The sequence below is a fragment of the Felis catus genome, chromosome A1 (genome assembly GCF_018350175.1).
Source record: "Felis catus isolate Fca126 chromosome A1, F.catus_Fca126_mat1.0, whole genome shotgun sequence".
Taxonomy (NCBI): domain Eukaryota; kingdom Metazoa; phylum Chordata; class Mammalia; order Carnivora; family Felidae; genus Felis; species Felis catus.
Genome location: NC_058368.1, coordinates 53,311,796 through 53,334,629, shown reverse-complemented (window position 1 = coordinate 53,334,629; position 22,834 = coordinate 53,311,796). Strand labels below are relative to the sequence as shown.

Here is a 22,834-nt window from a genome sequence, read left to right as displayed (position 1 = left end):
TACAAATGGATTTTTCTGTAATTTTTAGTTAGAGTCACCTCTTTCAAAGTAGTTTACTGGCTTCTCCTGACTCTGGATCTTGGCCTCATCACTCATTGATATAGGGATTATTTCTCAGTATTAATATTGGGGGTAAAAAATGAAACGTTTTGATTGCTTGTATATAACATTTGTGCAATGAGCGTTCTTTACAAAGTATTACGTAGAGGAGGCTCTGGTTCTATTCTGAACAGTCCTCAGTTTACCTTTCTTCTGGAGTGAAAGTAAACCATGGTAAATAATCTAGCTTTAAAGAAAGGGTAAACAAAGAATAGTACCGGGAAGGACCAGAATCTCATCTCTTGAGGAATTTTATTGGATGAAGCACTGGATTCATTTGTAATTCAGTGTTCTTCATATTTTAAATCTTAGGTTGCTTATAATGGGGATCCTGAAGGTGCCCTTATCCAATTTGCAACATATGAAGAAGCAAAGAAAGCAATATCAAGTACAGAAGCAGTACTAAACAATCGCTTTATTAAGGTTTATTGGCACAGAGAAGGAAGTACCCAGCAGTTACAAACTACTTCTCCAAAGGTAGGAGAGAGATTTGTGTGAAATTCAGTACTTTCCTTAGAAAGCTCTTAGCATAGTGTTTAAGAACAGAGTTACTGCAGTCAGGTAGACTTGAGTTCAGATTCTGGCTCTTCCACTGCTGGCTGTAGAGACTAAAGGAAGTTACTTAATGTCTCCAACCTGTTCTCTCATTTTATTATGAAGTGAATTCCTAGTTTAGACAATTATAGGATGCTAAGTTAGAGAAAGGTCCCTGGTAGGCAGTAGACACTCAGTATATGGCAGCTATACATTTTCCAGAAACTCAGACTGTGTGTTCATCTTGGAAATCCTTCCCTTCCTCTCTCCCTCCTTCCTTCCCTCTTTCTGTTTTTCAGTCATTGAGCCAATCAGTCTGTAAAGTTAGATCAATTGCTTGTAGGAGAGTTTTATAGCAATTTGTTTCTCAATTTAACTTTCTCCTTTTCATTTAAAAGATACAAAAGATAGAGCGAAGGGTAGATTTTTAAATTTTTTCCCCTACTTTACAAATAATTTATGCAAAGAAAAGCGTTTATGGGTATGTGTGAAGGAATTTGGAAGACAGGTTTTGAATGTAAGCTGTGCTTTTAAAACTGTATCTGTGTGGGCAGTTTAATAACAAACTAGCAAAAGTTACTTTCCAAGTTCATGAACTAATCCTCTTGGTTAATGTTTTTTTCTTGTTCTGAGGTAATGCAGCCCTTAGTCCAGCAGCCCATTTTGCCTGTTGTGAAGCAGTCAGTCAAAGAGCGGTTGGGTCCAGTACCTTCAAGTACTGTTGAACCGGCAGAAGCCCAAAGTGCCAGTTCAGACCTTCCTCAGGTAAATGAAAAGTCTTAACATTGTGTCTGTCACATAGCAGGTTCTCAGTAAATTAGTTTCCCTTGTGGTTTGAATTATAGTTAATTGTATATATTTCATACAGAAATATCATAGTCTGTACATATTTGAATTCCACCTGTAAATTTTCTTTTTACCATTACCATAACAGTTTCATATTCTACTTTTTCCTATAGTATTCGAATTTTAAATTCCTCTCTCTCATTAATACTTATTTTTCTTTCACTTTGTGGAGGAGGTACTTTTCAAGCAAAACTGCCTGAAAAATGAAGTTCAGTGTAGTAAATCTTATTTTTCCTGTCATCTTTTACTTAACTAGAATTTTATTCCAGAGAAAATTGTACACCAAACTCAACCAAAAGCTTCTGGGAAGGGAAGGGATAAACCATCAAGTTTAAGCATGCTTTGATACTATCCTGTTTCCAGTTATATATGCAGCAGTCTCCGAACTTTGCATCACTTATTCCTGACTTTCAGATTTTCTTCTCCACATGTCATTCCCTTCCCCTCCCTTCCACACTTGAGTGGCAGTTTCTTGTTTCTACACCCTAAGCGTCTGAAACTTAGCTTTCTTTTGTCTCTAGATGTTTAAGCATTTGCTGTTTAGAGGTAGGATGTTGGTAGGATGCCACTTCCTTAAAATAGTGTTCCTAGATAATTCCTGAAGCATGAGGTATTGAGATTCTATGAAAACATGCAGAATGGAAATTGATAAATTCTTAGTTACTAAAAAAAAAAAAAGCCCAGTCCTGTGATCTCAAATCATCACCAGATCCAGTATATTTGGCTACAAACCAAACATACTTTAGGAAAGAATGACATTTACTTTTAAGCTCGAGAAGCAGTCATATATTTTAATTACTCATACTCACATCTAATATTTACAATGTTCAAACTTCCTACTTGTCAACATAGGATTCTAAGAATTTATGATTCTGTATTGATGGAGGGGGCTTTTAGTAAGTACCTTACTGCATCATTTTTTATGATTGCGTAATACTGCATACTGTTTGTTTTTCCATACACATTCTCTTTCTGTCACTTTGAAAATGGCCCAAGTTTTTGTCATTAACATCAAAATACTTAAAAGAGTCAGTATAAATTAGTAGAATCATAATGTTCAAAATCCCAACAGACCTATATGTTTGGGGCAACACTGAATATGTCCATTTTAATTTTTTTAGAATGTAACTAAATTATCTGTGAAGGACAGGTTGGGTTTTGTATCAAAGCCATCTGTTTCAGCAACTGAAAAGGTAAGAAGAATAGCATGATGTGTTTGTCTTGGCTTCATAAATGTTTTCAGGTGGCATCTTAAGTTTTTAATTTTTTTCATAGTTCCAAACTCTTGCTTCTTAATAGTATCTGTACCTCTTACTCCTACCCTTTTGCTTTTCATTTGCTGAAAAAGAAAACTATTTGCCCGCCTTTGTTTACTTTTTGCATTAGCATTTTAATATCTGCCTTTCAGTATGTGTCCATGTGCTTCCTTCTTTTTGTTTTTTCTTTTTATTTACTATATTTTCTTTAGAGATACTGTGCATTTTGATTTGAAAACTCTGGCAGCCTAATAGAAAAGGCCACAAAGTAGGAATTTACCTGAGTTTGAGTTTCTGGCTCTTCACATACTAACAGCATGAGATTGGGCAGTGCTCCTAACCTTTCTGATTCTTCTTCCTCATTGGTAAAATGATGATTGTAATATTTGTCTTGCTCATGGGGTTTGTGAGGATTAAATAAATGATTGATTTAAAAGTATTTAACTGGACAGGATGATGTAAATGCAAGTTTTTTATTTATTACTAACAGCTATTGTGCATAGCCTGACAGTTTGTCATTTCTTTTTTTAAATGAGGATATAAACACTGATTAAATTAAGACTATTTATGTACCTAACAGTTCGGTGTAGATGTGTTGTTATTGTTTTTTTTTTTTTCTATTTAGGTATGAGTGAATGCTTTTGTTCTTTAGTCTTATTTGAGGTATGTGGAATTATAGAATAGAATTAGGTAGTCTTTCTCATTTCTATGTCCTCACCTTAAAAGGAAGGTAAGGCTCAGATAGATACATGAGGAATTTTGAGGCAGGACTGGAATGTGGGTCTCCTATTTCACATCCGTGGCTCTTTCCATTATTAAGATTATGTAGGAAGTTGACTTCAGGTGTCCATAGACCAGCATCCCATGAGATGGCTGACTTTCTTTCTCCACTGGTTCTCAGTGTATTCTTTTCCTTATTTACCATGTTAAACTAAGGCAATTGTAGAAATTTGAATCTGAATCTAATTCTGTATATCCGATTTTCATCTTGGGCACCTCAGCAATACTTCAGGCATGATGTGCCTGAAATGACCATTTCCCACATAAATGAATTTCTGGTACCCCAACCTGTGGAAGTTACATCAGCATTTTCTAAAAATTTTTTTTTTTCAACGTTTATTTATTTTTGGGACAAAGAGAGACAGAGCATGAACGGGGGAGGGGCAGAGAGAGAGGGAGACACAGAATCGGAAACAGGCTCCAGGCTCTGAGCCATCAGCCCAGAGCCTGACGCGGGGCTCGAACTCATGGACCGCGAGATCGTGACCTGGCTGAAGTCGGACGCTTAACCGACTGCGCCACCCAGGCGCCCCTTTTTTTTTTTTTTAATTTTTTTTTTTTTCAACGTTTATTTATTTTTGGGACAGAGAGAGACAGAGCATGAACGGGGGAGGGGCAGAGAGAGAGGGAGACACAGAATCGGAAACAGGCTCCAGGCTCTGAGCCATCAGCCCAGAGCCTGACGCGTACATCAGCATTTTCTAAGTTGTACTGTCTCAAAAGCCCAAGAGTCATTCACTTGTGTTTGTCACCCACTTCTCTTTTTCTGCCACCCTCAGTTTCCAGCCTTTAGCTGTGGTGTCCTAGCTGCATGTTCCTCCTGTACTTTCTACTACCACCATCCTGCTCAGAGACTCACTTCAGTGTTAACTCTTGCAGAAACTTTCCTTTCCCCGGCTAAATAACTGCTTGATTTATAGTTCATCAGACCTCAGTTATTCTGGCGCAGTTACCTCTGCTCTAGTCCTTCCTTTCTACCTTAATGCTCCCTTTTCTGCTCATTGTTTCTCAGTCTTGCCTGCCTTTTTTTCCTTTTTTTGGTGGTGATTTTCCTGGATTGCATTTTCCTCTTAAGTGGATTCAAATCATTCTTTTAAAGATTGAAAATCTCTTTATTCTATGAAATCTTCAATTTTTTTCCGTATCATGCCTCCTTATTTCTGTGAATTTGTCCATGTATTAATCTATTGTACTGAATTTAGCTGTATCTAAATATTTAGTTTGATTAGGTTTATTTTCCTTGATAATAAGTAACTAAGGAATAAAGAAAATAAAGTCTGTTATACTTTGTGTAGTACTGAGCAATTCTGGAGAGGCCTAAAAACCTTATGCTTAACATCTGTTTATGTTAAGATTTCAACTCTGAAGTTGATGTGTACTTATTATAGGTTTTACAGAATCTTTCTGGTATGTTTGCATCTGCTTTTGTTTTTTTAAATGTGTTTTGTATAGCTTTAGGATAAAAGGGATATAAACTTGGAATCAATAGTATACATTTACTAATATAGATACCAAAAACTAAATTTGTGAAAAATCACTAATGGTAGTGGGCTGTTTGTGAAAAAGAATTACTTAGGAAATACTGTAAAGACTCTTTTGAGGAAAGCCATAATGTACAAATGTGTAACTTTCAGTCATCTTCAGGGAGCCTGTTTATAGAATATCGTTTTGTTTTTGCTTATTCTTGGTTGTTCCTGTTCCCCAAGTCTATAGGGGTTTTCTCTGAAGAATCCTTAGAGGTTAGTATTTCAGAGAAGTCTTAGGAAGGTTAGAAGAATGTTTCCCGTCATCAAATATTGTTTAAATTCTTTTTTTATTCTTCTTAATTGAAGGCTGGGTAGTACTCAAAGCTAGTATTTATACAGTATTTCTGTCGTTATTAAACCAAAGAAGTACACGTATAGACAGATTTTCCCCTTTCTATGAACAACACTGAGTAAACCCTTGAGTGATTATTCTAGAATTCCATTTTTGTGAGAGGGTTGAGAGAGGAAACTTAAAACCTAATTGATAACTGTTAAATCTTAAGGTATTGCAGTAGCTGTTAAATAGGTATTATTTGGAAAGAGTGATCAGTGAAATGATGTTTGAGTACCTGTCAAGAGATAGAGCAATTTATCAAGAATAAGGTGGCGCTTGTGTGTATACCATCCTGGTTAGTCTAGAAAAAAGACTTCTTAGACTGTCCAGATTATCTCCCAAAGCTCTTCTAAAGACTAAGAAGCAAGTGATTAATCACTTGAATATTTAATGTTTGTATGTCAGACCAGTTTTAGGTGTATCAGACTTTTGTGATACAGGATGTTGTTGTTCCTTAGCAGTACTTTTTTGTTGTTGTTGTTGTTGCAATCTGAAAATATATCTTGGTCTCTGTGTTATGACATGTTAACATATGTACTATGGAACCTTTGAAAGGGAAATTGTGTGGTATTCTGAAGGAACATTGCATGTCTTTTGGAGACTTCAGCTGTTTAGTTAGCAGCTGACAGTCTGTATGATCCTGCACAAGTCTTACCCTCTGTTTCATGAGCTATAAAATGCAGTCATCTAAGTGACCCTTTGATTTTTTTAATTTGCATTTGTTGTATAATTTTGCTGTTGTAAATATAAAGGTTAAGGGAATGTATGATCATTTCCTACTTTTGATTTTTTTTTTTAAATTTTTAACATTTATTCACCTTTGAGAGACAGAGAGTGAGCAGGGGAATGGCAGAGAGAGACACAGAATCAGAAGTAGGCTCCAGGCTCTGAGCTGTCAGCACAGAGCCCGACGAGGGGCTTGAACCCATGAATCGTGGGACCATGACCTGAGCTGAAGTCGGACACTTAACCGACTGAGCCACCCAGGTGCCCCTGATTTTTTTTTTTTTTTAATGCATTAACCTCTCTCAGGATTATTACCTAGATTATTTAGTTAGAATTATTACGATTATTTTTCTTATGGAGAAATATGATTTCTATAAAATTATTTGCTATGCTAGATTTTTTGGAAATCAAGCTGTTGCAGCAGCAATTGATTACTGACTACACATTTTTTTCTTTGACATTAAAATGTTTTTTGTAAGCTCTTTATTCCCTTTGTCTCTTAAGCTGCTTATATTCTTGGGGGAAAAAACTTGTTAATCCCTGAAAATATTTTATAAATGTAACTTTATTTTTTAAGTATTTTTTTGATGTTTATTTTTGAGAGAGGGAGACAGAGTGTGTTCAGGGGAGGGGCAAAGAGAGAGGGAGACACAGAATCTGAAGCAGGCCACAGGCTCCGAGCTGTCAGTACAGACCTGACCCGGGGCTTGAACCCACGAATCATGAGATCATGACCTGAGCCGAAGTCGGACGCTCAACCAACTGAGCCATCCAGGCGCCCCTTATAAATGTAACTTTAAAGTAAAATGCTATTCTCGTTAGAATTCCCAATTAAGGTTGGTTTTTGCTATAGAAAAAAACACATCAGTTTGCTGCCTTATGAGAATATCATATTAATGTTTAGATTTGTTAAAATAATTTACTTATAATAAAAGTTGACCATATAATAATTGTATTAATAAGCTATATACACATAACTCCTCACATATTCTCTTTTTATTACATTTAAACAAGGCATTTCTGCTGTAGAAACCTATTAGAGCTAGCTTAGTTTGATTGTCACAGTGAACCATAGTAACTGTTCCTTTTATATTTGATTCCAACTTGGACATTAATTATTAAAAAAATGACACTGATGACTTTAATATATAAGTCTTCTATTTTTAGTAATTTTTACAAAACACTTTTTTTTTCCCTTCCACTCTTATCCATGAGAAAAATCTGTTTTTCTCTTTCTTTACAAGTACTAATGGTAGTTATGGCTGGTAATATTTTACATTGGAAATAAGATAAAGAGGTATTAATGGATTTCAACTTCTTTCTTATTAGGGAATTGTTTTTTGTCTTGAAGTAAGAGGTATGAGTGATGTACATTTTAATAACGAAGCATATACTTTTCAGCTCACCTTTTGAATTCAACAGACCTTTGACACCAACCCTGACAAGTATATTACAAGGAAGGAAAATTACAAGCCAATAGCTCATGAATGTAGACATAAAAATCCTAAGCTAAATATTACCAAATGTTTAGTGATATGAAAAAAGATAATACATCCTGGCCAGGTAGGATTTATTCCAGAAATGCAAGTTTGAATTAATATTTGAAAATTGGTTTAATTCACCTAAGGGGGAGAAGGGTGGGAAGAACCTCTTATGATTATTTCAGTAGAAAAAGCATATGATAAAATTTATTAGTCATAATAAACAATGTGCAAAGTAGGAATAGAAGGAAACTTCCTTAATTTTATCTACTAACATACTGAATGGTGAATTATTGGATACTTTTCCTCTTGAGATCAGGAACGAGAAAGGATATCCATTCTCCACTTTATTCAGTAGGGTGGGGCCTAACCAGTTCAGTAAGGCAAGAAAATGAAATAAACAGTATAAAGGTGGCAAAAGAAGATGGGGCGCCTGGGTGGCGCAGTCGGTTAAGCGTCCGACTTCAGCCAGGTCACGATCTCGCGGTCCGTGAGTTCGAGCCCCGCGTTGGGCTCTGGGCTGATGGCTCAGAGCCTGGAGCCTGTTTCCGATTCTGTGTCTCCCTCTCTCTCTGCTCCTCCCCCGTTCATGCTCTGTCTCTCTCTGTCCCAAAAATAAATAAATGTTGAAAAAAAAAATAAAAAAAAAAAAAAGAAGAAACAAAATTATATTTACTCACAGATGACATGATAGTATATGTGAAAAATCCAAAAGAATTTACAAATCTTTGGAATTCACAGGTGAATGCAGTAAGGTCAATATATAAAAATATAGCACATGAAGAAACTTATTTGGAAAATAGAGACAGTGTGGTTGTTTGAAAGGCCACAGCCTATGCTTTGACTTTGTTCTTCGGAATTGCAGCATCTTCTTTTCTGTTGGATTTGTTACTTCATTCCACTGGTTTCATTTTTAACAGATTTTCTTCTCTTTTACCACAACTCTGTTCTTTTGAAAATACAGATGTCCCTTGCTATTCATACTCTTATTTTCTAAACTCTGGAATCAAATAGATTCGAATACTGAGCAGTATTTGGATTCATATAGTTCATTGTTTCTAAGACATCTTGCTTTCACTTTTTAACACTTGAATATCTTACGGTATTGGTGCTCATGGTTATAATTGGCACCCTTTTCATCTTTAATAGCAGTTTATTATCATAATGTGTTTCATAGTGATGTCTTGAGCTCAATGAAATATGTTAGCTGATGTCCTGTTTGTACAGAGGGAAGTTTCTAGATAAAACAAGGAAGTGGGATACTTTTAAAGGAGGCTTGTCCTATACTTTTATTTACTTTGAATCACCACTTCTTACTTAGCCTGATATTAGTTAATACGTATACTTTGAAAAAGGAGTATACTGAAATTAAGGAATGCTGAATTAAACAGATTGCATTACATGGGTTTCTTTACTTCAGGCTCTCTCACAACTTTTGTGGTAATAGACATTTTGAAACTAGAAGATAGGGTTATGATATTCGTTACTTCCAACTTATTTGAGTACAGAAATCTTTTTGGTCACAATTTTTCAACTTGTCTTGGAACCCTCGTGAAGAAAAGTTTAGGAGACACTCAAACTCTGTCTTTAGCATATAATGTTGTGTTTCTCTCTTTATGAAGTTACTGTCTAATCCTTGTACAATCCTGCAGTTTAACATTGTGTAGTATGGTAAGGTAGCATGGAAGAAATTTGCCTCTAGTGTTACAGAGAACAGTGACTGAAGTCAGACTGCAAAGTAACTCTAGATTTACTCCATATTTTACTGAATGCAACAATTTCATTATTTGTTAGTGATGTCAGGGTATTACTTTTCATTATATAAGAAAACTACCAGATTTGATATATGTCAAGTATTATAAAGAACTTTTATTTTTAAACATCGTCTGCCTTGCATGCAACCAGTATAATAGTATTCTAAGCTTTTTTTTTTTTTTTAAGTTTATTTATTTTGGGGGGGGGGGTGGAGAGAACAAGGTATGGGGGCAGAGAGAGAAAGGGGGAGAGAGAGAACCCCAAGCAGGCTCCACACTGCCTGCAGAGTCCGATGCAGGGCTCAAACTCATAACTGTGAGATCATGACGTGAGCCAAAATCAGGAGTTGGTCACTGAGCCACCCAGGCACCCCAACAGTATTCTAGATTTCTGTTTCACACGGAGGCTAAAACATTCTTGAATATTTAGAACAGTGATGAATTGCCTATTCTTTGTGATGTTCCCTAATCTAACTGTATGATAGATGATTAGAAAATAGTGTCTGCTTGTTACTTCTCTAATAGACCTGGATGTTTACATTTTACTAGCTAAAACGGTGGGCTCTTTTTCTCATTGATAATCTTGTTTGTGTAGTTCCTTTAACCTCTTTTAGGTCATGAACTCCCATAACTCTTTGGAAACTTCTTTTCCTCTGGAAAGTTACACTGTTCACACATATGGTTCCATGTTTAGTTTTTATAACATTCATGGATTTCCCTTAAGGGATCTCTAAACTCCTAAGAACCAGTAACTAACCACTCCATTGAACCTACAACTTTTTGCTTTTGAAGGATAAAAAAGGTAGCCTGTACAGTTTATTTTCTTGAGTTGACCCTTGTGTAGAAAAGATTGTCCTTCCTGATCTATCATCATTTCAGTTTAATTTGGTGCAAAAGTGTTCATTGAGTATTGACTACGTGCCCTGGCACTGTTTTAGGCACTGAAGATAGAGTGATAAACCAAGCCAAACATCCCTACCTTCATGGAATGAATTTTTGAATTTGTAAGGATAGATGCCATCAACTTAAACATTCTCATTTTAGAGATGAACAAGCTGAGGCCCCAAAAAAGTGCCTAAAGTTAACCAGGGTCTCATAATTATTGGTAATAAGGTTTAGGTACTAGAAAAAGCACAAAGAGGAGAAAAACATGGTTTTGTAGACAGGGAGAGAGACACATAAATTAATATATCATCAGATGATTTTTATTAAATATTTGAGTAACTGTAGGAATAAAATTTCATGGAAGGATCTGGGTAGAAGAAATAAATGATTAGGGCTTTGTGACTATATCACGTCAGTGTTTTTTTCTTGATTTGAAGTTTTTGTATGTTCTTTTTTTTCTATAGGTATATTTTGTTAATTTTTTTATTTTATAGTTTAAGCCTCATTCATACCCTTCCTTTCAAATCACTAAATGTGCTTTAGTTATTATATGTATATAATACATTTATTTCAATGTACTGAATTTTGACAAAAGTGTTTTAAAATTGAGTTTTATAGAAAACAAGATAGGTAATCATGAATGCTTGGTACATTTTTTAAGAAACTGAATTTGTATTGGTAGGTGTTGTCTACATCTACTGGCCTAACTAAAACAGTATATAATCCAGCTGCTTTGAAGGCTGCACAGAAAACCTTACTTGTTTCCACCTCTGCAGTTGATAATAATGAAGCACAGAAAAAAAAACAGGTAAATACAGTTAGCAGTGTACAAAATTTGCATGTAGGAAAGCTTTTCTGTGTGTGTGTGTGTGTGTGTGTGTGTATTTTTTAAGGGTTATCACAAAATAGAGCTAAAAGAAAAGTGTATGTTGGCTGCCACTGAACTTTTATTTTTCATTGTATAGCAGTAAATATTAATTTGGGAAGGGGGACAAAAGGTTCTCTTGATTGGTCTTAGGAACTTACATACATAGTTAACTTTTGCATACCAAAACTTTGCATTTAATTGTTATTGCCAAGCTTCTGCATCCACAACCATTTGTCTCCTCTGGAATATCTGTTTATCAGAACAATAAACAGTAAGTATACTAGTGATATTTTGATATCTTTCTCTAGGAGGCACTGAAACTTCAGCAGGATGTAAGGAAAAGGAAACAAGAAATTTTAGAAAAGCACATTGAAACACAGAAGGTAAAATATTTAAGCTAGATTTGGCAAAATATAGATGTTATAATTTTGAGTAAATTTAATCTCACACTATATAATTACTTTTAAGAAACTTTAAATTGATAAGGGTAACACTGAAATGTATATAAATGATAATGTGTATGTCAGTTGATTAATGTGTATTGGGGATGAAGAGCATACATTAAATGGTGAACTGGGGATTATATTGGTTTAAAGGAACTGTGGTGGTCGGCGAAGTAGAAATAAGGAATGTTTATCCAGATATGCTGCTGCACAGTAGTTTGTCAACAGATAGTGAATTGGAAACTTTTTCTCAGTGTTGAGATATGTACCTTTCTTTAATTTTTTTGGGATCCTCTACTTTTGTGTTGTCCAGTGGGGTAGGTAATAGCTACAACCAACTTTTGAGAACTTGAAATGTTCCAAGATCAAACTGATATGTGCTGTAAGTATATAAAATATAGGGGCGCCTGGGTGGCCCAGTCGGTTGAGTGTCCGACTTCGGCTCAGGTCATGATCTCACGGTTCGTGGGTTTGAGCCCCGCGTCGGGCTCTGTGCTGACAGCTCAGAGCCTGGAGCCTGTTTCAGATTCTGTGTCTCCCTCTCTCTGACCCTCCCCCGTTCATGCTCTGTCTCTCTCTGTCTCAAAAATAAACAAACGTTAAAAATTTTTTTAAAAAAAATATACATACCAGATTTCAAAGACATAATACGAAGAAGAAAAGTAAAATGTCTCAATAATTTTTGTTGAAGCTTATAACATTTTAGATATACTGAGTTTAATACAGTATTAATTAACTTTACTGGTTGGGTGTTTTTTGTTTTATGTTTTTTTATCTTTTTAATGTGGCTGCTAGAAAATGTAAAATTACTTATGTGGCTTACAGTATTTCTTTTGTACATTGTTGCTCTAGGTTATGACATTTAATTAGTGCCAGTTCCTGATTATGTCTCGTAATAAAGGTTATGGCATCTCAAAATATTAAAAACACAGAAACTTTTTACGTATTGGCTTAAAATGTATCTTTTCTAATTTAAATTTGGGTATACAGTACTTGATAAAGAAATCACAGTACTTGACACCAAAACCTGAAGCTACCTTGACTCATAAAACCTATAATATGTGGTATCTTTCACCCCATATTACCTTGTTTATCTTTTGTTTCCTGTCCACGTTGGCGATACCATTCATACGTTAGCCAGTTCCTGTTCCCTGTGACAAAGAAAGTAATTAATTGTTTTAAGATCTTATTATGTGAAGGGAACCATAAAACTTCTGTGCGTCTCTCTGGGTTGTAGACTACATTTGGAGTGGGAATACTTAGAGACCATAATACCCACAAATACATTAGAAAGTAAAAGTATTACTTTTTGAAGTATTGCTTCAAATTGACAGCTTTTCAGTTGAATTTCTTAAGGTTGTATTCTTTGAACTTACATTCTGAGAGACCAGTGGCAATGTAATTCTTCACAAAACGTGCCAAGATTAAGACTTGAGTTGAGATAGCATCACCAAATCTGTTCTGCTGTCTTAGTGGTTGTAAGCCTTGCCATGAATATGTAAACTAAAACTAGTAGTTACTTATTTTTATATTTATTTTGCTATGTTTACTTTGTGTATCTTAGTTTTTCTTTTTTTAAAAATTTGGCAGATGTTAATTTCAAAACTAGAGAAAAACAAAGCAATGAAGTCTGAAGATAAAGCAGAAATAATGAAAACTTTAGAAGTTTTGACAAAAAATATTACCAAGTTGAAAGATGAGGTCAAAGCTGCTTCTCCTGGACGTTGTCTTCCAAAGAGTATAAAAACCAAGACTCAGGTATTTTAATTTATGTTGTTATTCATATTACTACTTACTGAAAACATTACAGTGCTGCATTGTTTAACATTGTTTTCTTTTTAGGTAATAACCTTTGCTTAAAATCTGACTATTACATGCTAACATTTTTCCCTCCATTAATTAATAGTAAATATATGCAAACAAAACTCTATTCATCTTTTAAACTTTTTAGATTTCAGTTGGAAAAGTCCATAATTAGAATATTTATGGATAATAATAATAATAATAATAATTAAAAAGATATCTTGAGGACAAAGTGATACAGGTACTTGAATGCTTGATGAATACTTGACTGAGGAGTTTGAACTTTGTAAGTTCATAGTCTAAAAGGTTAATAAACAAAAGTAACATTTTGACAGCATTATATAGAATTGATTAAAAGGAGGGAAATTTAGATAGATCAATCCATTAGATATAAATAAGGAAGGAAGATAATTTCACCTGATAAGCGATTTTTTAAAACTTCAGAGTTATATAGTATTTATACTTGGTGTTGTGTGTATGTACATACATGTGTAGAATCATGAGTTCATATTGATATTTCTGATTCTAATCCAACACCCCAGTGTTCTTTTCCTCCTTATTCCATATTTTATCTTCGTGTTCCGTTCCCATAATGACAACTTGCTTCCCACTAACACCAGTACGGTACTCATTTGCACAGTCATTTAATACATTCCAAATAGTTCCAGAATTGCTACAAGAAGCCCACTTCCAACGACTAAGTAAAAGATTCAAAATTTATTTGTATTCTTTAAAAGTTCACTGTATATTCGACTAAGGATATAGAGTCAGAACTGTGGCCTAGGATTACTTTTTTTTTTTTTTCTTTCTGCGGTTATGTTATCAATTTGGTAAAGTTAGGTGTATTTCTATTGATAGTCTGTTTTGAACCCCTTCCCTTCATTCTTACTGATTTAATATTATTTTGAATAAATAAAACATAAACATGATTGAAAAGTTAAACTATATAAAAAGGTATATATAGAAGACCGTTTTCCTTTGATTCCTGCCACTCTGTTCCCATTCTTCCCTCCCTCTTGGCGTGTATGTATTCTTTCCTACATAAAAGCATACTGTATAGCGCTCATTAACACTTTGGGTTTTTTTGTTTTTCTTTTCCCAGTTATTGCCTGAAAATTAGTTTATATGAGTCCATAGAAACCTCACTTTGGCTTCTGTACGGAAAATGAATTATAGGGAAATCAGCGGAAGTAGGAACAAATTAGGAAGCTGTTGTAGGAGTGTAGACCAGACATGATTGATGGCTTGGACTAGGGCTGTAGGACTGGATGGAGATAAAGAAGGAATGTATGGATTAAATGGGAATGTATGAAAGTTCTTTGTAAAAAAAAAAAATATATATATATATATAAATACAGAAACTATTATATATATAAGTAATATATATATTAAAAAACATTTTTTATTAAAAAACATTTTATAAATGTAGGATATGAATTATTGTCATTTAAATTATTAATTACCATTTTCTAGATGCAGAAAGAATTGCTTGATACGGAACTGGATTTATATAAGAAGATGCAAGCTGGAGAAGAAGTCACTGAACTTAGGAGAAAGTATACAGAATTACAGCTGGAAGTACGTTTCACCACAACTACCCAGTATGCTAAAGATGAACAGATGTAGTAGGCATGGTGGTCAATTTGAAAATGTATCCCCTCATCCTAATCAGTAATTGTTGGTAGTCTCTGACAAATAGGAAAGAGAGAAGAAGTTAGCAAATGTTTCAGACCTGGTAGATAAAATCGTTCATTTAATGAGGGATGGCAGCAGTTCTACCTCTACACCCAAGTCCCTCTACTTCTAGTAAGTTTGGTTCCTTTTCTAGCTCTCCTCCCTGAAACCAAAATCTATTAAAGCCTTTTCAGGTATTCTTACAAGAGATCTTCTGTACATATATAGGCATATTATATTAAATTGCTATAAGGCCCAGACTTTTACTGGAGAACTGTATTGAAAACATGCTTACTTAAGTTTTGCCTATAGATGGTGCTGTGGATGTTTATAAAGGAAAAAAAACTACTTTCTTCTCTAGTTTAGCTATATGATTATTTTTTGTAAGAAAAATCTAGTGACAATATGAAATTATTACAAATTATCATTTTGTAACGTTTAGCAAAAAGATGTTTAAAATTAAATGTAAAAATGTTTACATTTTGAAGTACAGAGACATTAATGCCATCAATGTAATTGGTACTTGCCTATATTTATCATCGTTTGATGCCACAGTTAGCATTTTTTTACGGTTCAGGTTATTTTGCTTCATCTGAGAATTATGGGTTTTTTCCCAAATTTGTTAGCACCCTGGTGATTTTTTTTTCTGACCTAGGACAAATCTGAATTTAGCACTGGCGTCCAGGTATTAACGTTAACAGACTTCACATTTAGCAGCCACTTTGTTTGTATTAAGGCTCTGTCTTGTTTGTCATAGGAAATCATAGGATGGCCTCTAACTCTGTGTACATCTTACGTTCTCTGGAAAGTTGGTAGGGCTGCCTGTACATCTTAGACAAGATAACAGGTTTTGAAAAAGATGTGTTTCTTTTATGTTAATATAGAAATTGTGTTTTCTTTATTATGGAAGATACTTGCTTGTGTTGATGGGACTTAAGCTACCACATAAAAAGTTTTGGCGCATAAAATTTTAGTAGATAATAGTTCTACCAGTATTCTTTATTAGTCCATGCTTTGGTTCTCTATCATGATCTAGCTAAACACTGAATGGCATTTTCTGCTTTTTTTTTATGATCGCTAAACTTTATAGTTTGTAGTTACTATTAGCATATGCAGATATTATAATGCAGTATGTCCCAGAGTGTGTCATTTAACATGCCAGTTTCATTCTTTGTTAACAGATCTTAGTGCAAAAACTTCTAAGGCCAAATAAATTTGGAAAAGGTTAAATATTCTTTTTGCCATAGGATTTCTTAGAGGTTTTTAATTTGTTAATCCCTAAATATACATAATCAGTATTACATATTGCTCAAATTTATTTGTCCATCGACCCCCTTTTTCAGGCAACATTTTGAGAGTATTCCTCAGAGCATACTTTTGTATATGCTACTCCCATTATGAACATTAATCCTTGACCTGTGAAGTTTATTATTTGGATTTTAGGTTATTACTTTAGCTAATGTTAATTAAGATGAATTGCCTTGAGATGAAGAAACAAATATTAATACTTGAAAAGATCTGTCATTGGTGCCTGCTTGACATTTCCACTTGGATATCTCACATCCTGAGACTCCCACTTGTTCAGAATTGAGCTTATCTTGCCCCTAAATTCCATCTACACAGTTACACAAACCAGAAATCTGGGAATCTTCATTGATTCCTCCCTTTCCTTTATTATCCATATCTAAGTAGTTACCAAGTGTTATACGTGTTACTTCCAGTATGTCATAAATACGTTTTCTTCTCTCTTACTTGTATTGCCACCAGTGTAGACATAGCTTCCATCCTCAGTTGTTGGGGCTACGTTAGTAGCCTACCAACTGCTTTCCCAGCGTATTCTCATCTTTCTTCTACTATGTTCTTAAAACTAGCAAGAATAACATTTTAAATACTGATTTATTCTATCACTCTACTTCTCTACTTAAAATGTTTTAACTGGTTTTCATGGCTCTTAGGACAAAAATAAAAATCTTTAATTTAGTGATCCTTAAAATTTTTCATGATCTGGTTCTGCTTATCTCTGTAGCCTCATTTCTTCGTCCCATCTGGTCCAGCTACACTGGATTTCCTGTATTTTTGAGTACGGTGTTTATTTTAGCCTTAATTCCTTTGTTCATGTTGTAGCCCCTACCCCTCACCCTTACCTTGCTTGTTCTTTGTTTCTTCTTTGAGTCATTCAACACATACTAAAAATCTACAGTCTGCCAGCTGCCATTGTAAGTGCTAGGGATCAGGTGGAGAATAAAACAAGGAAAAAATATCCTCATGGATATTGTAGCATATTTATTGCAGATCTTGAATGTTCTGTTCAAGTCTTTAAGTAAAGCATTTCCTTACTTTTTTAATTACTTCTCATTAATATAATTAAATAACTTGGTTGCCAAATGTCTCTTTACCCCTCTAGGATTTGAGTTTCAGGAAGGTAAGGACTCGAGCATAGGAAGTGCTCTTTAAATATTTGTGGAATGAAGGAACGGTGTGCTTTTCATGTGGAGCACTGTGGCGGAATAGAAGTTAAACATGCTACATTGGTTGTATGATGATGTTAGTGTAAGTGACCAAAGTGATAATTTGAGATAATTATACCTACTGAAGCCACCAGGCAAATAAATAGACACACTGTATTCAAAGGTCCTAAGTGGAAAAATTAATTTATTGTATATTAATTATGTATCTATGTATTAAACTGGTGAAGTAACATTTTCATACCGTGTATTATTTGGAAATCAAGAATTGCAGGTCATCTAATGATACAATCTGAGATCTTGGAAAATAACGAACTTAGTAGAAAAAGGCACATTTAACAATTTTAAACATGACTTAAATATTACTTTGTTTGTTTTCTAAATGCATTAGCTACCTAAGTTTACGCTCACTTTAAAAACTAAAGCCTTAACTTAAATTATGATACCCTTTTCTAAGCCAGTATTTGAATATGATATCAGATTGTATAAAAGTTTGATAGAGTATATATAACGTGTGGCTTGTGTTAGAAATTGTGGCATTTAACTTGTGTGTCTATAATCTCTTCAAGGCTGCAAAACGAGGGATTCTTTCATCTGGTCGGGGTAGAGGAATTCACTCAAGAGGTCGAGGTGCAGCTCACGGCCGAGGCAGGGGTCGAGGTCGAGGTCGAGGTGTGCCTGGTCATGCTGTGGTGGATCATCGTCCCAGGGCATTGGAAATTTCTGCATTTACAGAGAGTGATAGAGAAGATCTCCTTCCTCATTTTGCGGTACTTTCTTACTGTCCAACAAAACAAGTACTGATAGTCATTGTTGGGGATAATGATTAAAGGAGAAATTATGAAAATGATGAGTAATTTAATCCCATTAATCTGACCAAAGGGTTTGATTAATCTATAATTATCTTTTGTTAATTATTTAAAAAACAGACATATTTTTGTTTGTTTATTATCTGGAAGAAACATTACCATTCTTAACACCTAGTAGGCCTTCAGATACTGTGAAATGAATGATTTAAACTTTGCTATTGCAGAGGGAAAAGTTCAGTAGTTTAGTGTCATTTGATACTTTTAAGGGAAAATTTAACATATGTAAGCCATCCAGATTTTTTAAAATTACGATGGAATTTTATTTGTTAATACTGTATTCTTGATCTAGCTGACCTTAGAAATGAAGCAAGATGAAATTTTGATATATGATCTTGAAGTTGCCTTAGTCAGTGCCAGGGTATACAGTCTAATACAGACTGACTGACTTATGAGAAAGGAGAATGAGATTCTAGTCCTGGCTAAGCCATTATTTAACTTGGACTTCCTGGGATCCATTTGGCTCATGTGCAGAATGGAAATTATATTTGTTTAAAGGCCGTTTCAACTTAAACGTTGTGATTAGTGGTATCCCAAAGGTTAGTTACTAAGCATCAGTCATGCCCTCAGGCCTATAGTAATTGCTCTGGAGATACGTAAGAAATAACCAGTTCTTTACCTTCCAAGGATTTTATATATATTATTTTAACACAGATGAGTTAAAGTAAATTATAAACATAATTTATGGCATAATCAAGTTACATTTATTAAAAACTTTAAGTAGTAACTTAGAGAAGTATCTTTTACACAGGCATATGATCGAAAAAGGATAGTAGAAAATTTCATAAGGCAGTAAAACTGAAACTTAGATCTTGAAGGATCAATAAGCTTACAGAAAAGATTAAATCTTTTTGGAAATTCAGATTTATATGTTTGACAGTCACATTCTAAGCTGTTAACAGAAGTTACAAAGGTGAAGCTATACTTTGTTGGGACATAGAGAGTTACTGAAAAAAGTGGTATATGTTTATGAAATTACTAAAATTAATATTTAAGGAAGAGGAGTCTGGAAAGTCCAAATTTAGTAGTGGTAATGCACATTTAAAAATGATCAGTCTTTAAGAATGCAGGTTTAAAGCGTAGTTCTCTGTCTCAACCTGGAATTTGAACCTGTGGCAAGTAACAGAAAAGAACCTACATTTTCATAGGACTGCTGACTGTTACAAATTGTGATGAACGAAATGCTTTCTTTAGTTTACCCACTGGGCCCGGTGGTGGTGGTGGTGGTAGTAGTAGTGGTAGTAGTAGTAATAAAAATCATAGAGCATTTATTTCGTGTCAGATATTATTCTGAGTGCCTTATATACTTCAATATAATGAATTATTTCAACAACCCTCTGAGGTAGGTGCCTTTATTATGCCCACTTTAGAGATGAAGATGAAGCATGAAGAGATTATGTAACTTGTTCAAGTTCACACAGCTAGTACCTGACAGAACAGATTCTAGAGTCCATTATCTTTATAGAAATTTTCGATACAGAGTGTGTGCGTGTGTATTTAATGAGATTATAATTATAATTTTATTTTGGGGTAAAAAAGAAAGGTATTAGTGATGATATATAAAGGACTAGAAATTTATATGATAAAGGTTGTTTGTAGAAAAATCTTTCTACATATGGAAAAAATAAAATTCAGCAAACCAGAAGCAAGCATTGTTTAACCTGTTTAACTCTTTATAAGAGTGTGCTGTACAGGAGTATGTGTTCAGAGTGAAAGCAGGGTCAGTTTGAATGTTAAACTTAAATCAAAAGACCTGGACTCTCCTGGTATTTAACTAAATTACTTTGGGAAAATTATTTAAATTCTGACTCTCTTTATTTGCACCATCTTTAAATTGAGAATGGCACACACAAAAATATGAATTCTGAGGATTAAATATTTTGTTTTAGAAAGAAGGTAGCACGTTATGGGATTGGAATAACGAGTGTACAAGGAAAGGCAATAAGGAAACCCAGTGTTTGACACTCTTTCATTGATTTAAAGCACAGTTCAATCAAGTATAAGTTTCCCTAATTCTAAAAAGTGTAGAATTGTAAACAGGACCACTCTTTATCTTGTAACATCAAGTACTAAATGAATTATTCATCTTTTTTTCTGTTAATCACCATGAATTGTTATATATTCTGGGTTACATTTATTGGTGTTTTAAAAACCATTAGGATTTTGGATGTTTCAAAATATTTATTTGGAGAAAATACTTCTTTTTAATTTAAAGCAATATGGTGAAATTGAAGATTGTCAGATTGATGACTCTTCACTTCATGCAGTAATTACATTCAAGACAAGAGCAGAAGCTGAAGCAGTAAGTATTAGAAATCTAATTTATTGAAAATTCAGATTTAAATGTTTTATAAATATTTCTTTTAAGTTTTAATATAAAGGAAAACATTTTAACTTACTAGATAACTGCACTTTGACAGTAGATAGGTCATATGAATTGGAATTCATGGCCACAAAGAATGTCCTAAAGCAGTTAGGCAATTCTGTTTATAACATGATAGAATAGTTACCAAGTTGAATGTTAAGTTGTATTGTCTTGAGACACCAGCATTTCTCCTTCCTTTCTCTTTCACCTGGGATAGGGCCATCCCACTTTCCATTACCTTTTTCTCAGCTGGCCCAGAACAAAGTCTGCTTTGGGAGAATGAGTGATGAGAGATAAGGTAGAAGCTAAGATACAATCCTGATGGCAGTCCTTCTAAGCCATCTCTCATCCGCCACTTACTAGTCCCAGTAAGCTGAACTCTAAAGAAGTGTCCCTAGCTTAGCATACCCCCCAACTAGGCCTCTACAACTTTTTGCAATGTATGATATATAGCTCTAGCTTTTAGGGTCTTTATAGTAATCTTAAACTATGTGTCTTGAATTGTCTTTACAAAGAATGGCCAAGTATATGCAACCTTGTCTTTCATCTGGGTTTAAAAGATTAAAAAAAAGGAAAATGGATATGAGGTGTGGGAGATTTATAGGAAATGTTTTTAGCCTTGTGTGTTCTTTCTTCAGGATTATAGAGAGATACATGTACCATTTTGTCCTTGGAAAAATGCTGTAAGAGTTCCAAACAGTTAACCTAATGTGAATGGAAGAGTGGTATGCCTTTCAGAAGTTTTAACTTGATTGTGGTCTAAATTAAAGTTTAAAAACACTTTCTAAATTGATTTATCTTCTTTATAGTGAATACTCCCTGACAACACAGTGATACCTTATTGGGGACCTAACCTGGTAGGAGTTGCTCTTGGGGCATTATAACCAGTAAAAGAGTGTGGGTCTGAAAAATCTTAGTTAAGCATTCAGCTGGGGCCCTGGAATAACCAGTTTTAAGATCAGTGATGTAGGAGGTGGATCATTTTATAGAATAGGAATGGATCCTAGAGTTATGTTTTTTTAAATCTCGTTTGGGTAATCTTTTCACTTAAAGATCGTTTGTGAGAGTATTATTGATGAGAGTTTAAAACTTCTTAAAACTTGTATGTATATATGTTACATTAAAAACTAAACCCTTTTTAAAATACTTTATAATTTTTTTTTTTTTTTTTGAGAGAGAAAGGAAGGAGTCAGGTACTTAACCAAAGTAAATCTTTGATCAGGTTTTTTCAAAAAGTATTATTGAGTATAAGTTAAGAATAAGCTTCCTTTAATTGATGCTTTAGTGACAATTTTCAGTGTAATGTTAGGTAGCTTGAGTATGTCTCTTTATGTTCTAGTTCTATTTTCTAGGCAGTAGTCATAAAACAATGGTAGCTGTCATTGTTAAAACTTCTCCTTGCTTATGTGACTGAGGAATAAAAACCTCTTACCCCTGAAATAAGTATTGGAAGTTTTGCTCTTAGAAGATTTATTGACATATACCTTTTTTCTTGGGTGTTGCTTTTTCTACCTCACGTGTGTGTGTGTGTGTGTGTGTGTGTGTGTGTGTGTGTGTGTGTGTAAAATACAATTCATGTTTTCCAAATGAATAGCAATCAATTCAAAAGACTAGGGATTAATGCATAAACAAGACTTTAACGCTGAATTATATGGAGTTTGAATATGTGACAAAATAAGTTAGATATAATAAAGAATTACCTTTTCAGAGTAAATACCATTTTAGTTGGAATTATTCAATAGGCTGAAACGAAGAACTACCATTGCCATGATACACATTTGAAATTAAGTTATGCAAGTTGTTAAATCATAATCATTTGCTTAAACCAAAAAATTCTTAAAATTTTGTAACCTTCCTATTGTAGAAGAGAATAGAAAATTAAGTTGAAGCTGATCTTCTACAAGCAGGATATATAGGCTAAGGCATTGGTTTTCAAACTTCTGGATATCCGGGATCATTAACGTTTAGGAATTTAAAAATTAATGTGTTGACATAGAGGTATCAGTTTTTAATTTTATCAAGGAAAATGCGTTAAAAGTACAAACCAAATTTCATGCACCATCGTCATCATTTTATAAAATAAATAAAATTTTAACACCAAAAATATAAGAGGATGTAAACTCAAGGTA

General features: G+C 34.1%; 1 protein-coding gene across 23 annotated transcripts in view; it reads left to right on the top strand.

Moving 5' to 3' along the window:
- Window positions 1-22,834, top strand: part of RBM26 (RNA binding motif protein 26) — an 84,599-nt gene that overhangs the window by 47,583 nt on the left and 14,182 nt on the right. For 16 of the 23 annotated variants that reach the window (XM_023252453.2, XM_023252452.2, XM_045054836.1 and 13 more), the window contains exons 12-20: window positions 412-576; window positions 1,267-1,398; window positions 2,601-2,672; window positions 10,904-11,029; window positions 11,398-11,472; window positions 13,123-13,290; window positions 14,809-14,913; window positions 18,044-18,244; window positions 20,556-20,642. In XM_023252453.2, the coding sequence (XP_023108221.1) occupies window positions 412-576; window positions 1,267-1,398; window positions 2,601-2,672; window positions 10,904-11,029; window positions 11,398-11,472; window positions 13,123-13,290; window positions 14,809-14,913; window positions 18,044-18,244; window positions 20,556-20,642 (1,131 nt within the window). The remainder of the gene's footprint in view (window positions 1-411; window positions 577-1,266; window positions 1,399-2,600; window positions 2,673-10,903; window positions 11,030-11,397; window positions 11,473-13,122; window positions 13,291-14,808; window positions 14,914-18,043; window positions 18,245-20,555; window positions 20,643-22,834) is intronic. The other 7 variants (XM_011280477.4, XM_011280478.4, XM_045054820.1 and 4 more) reach the window with 3 other exon arrangements.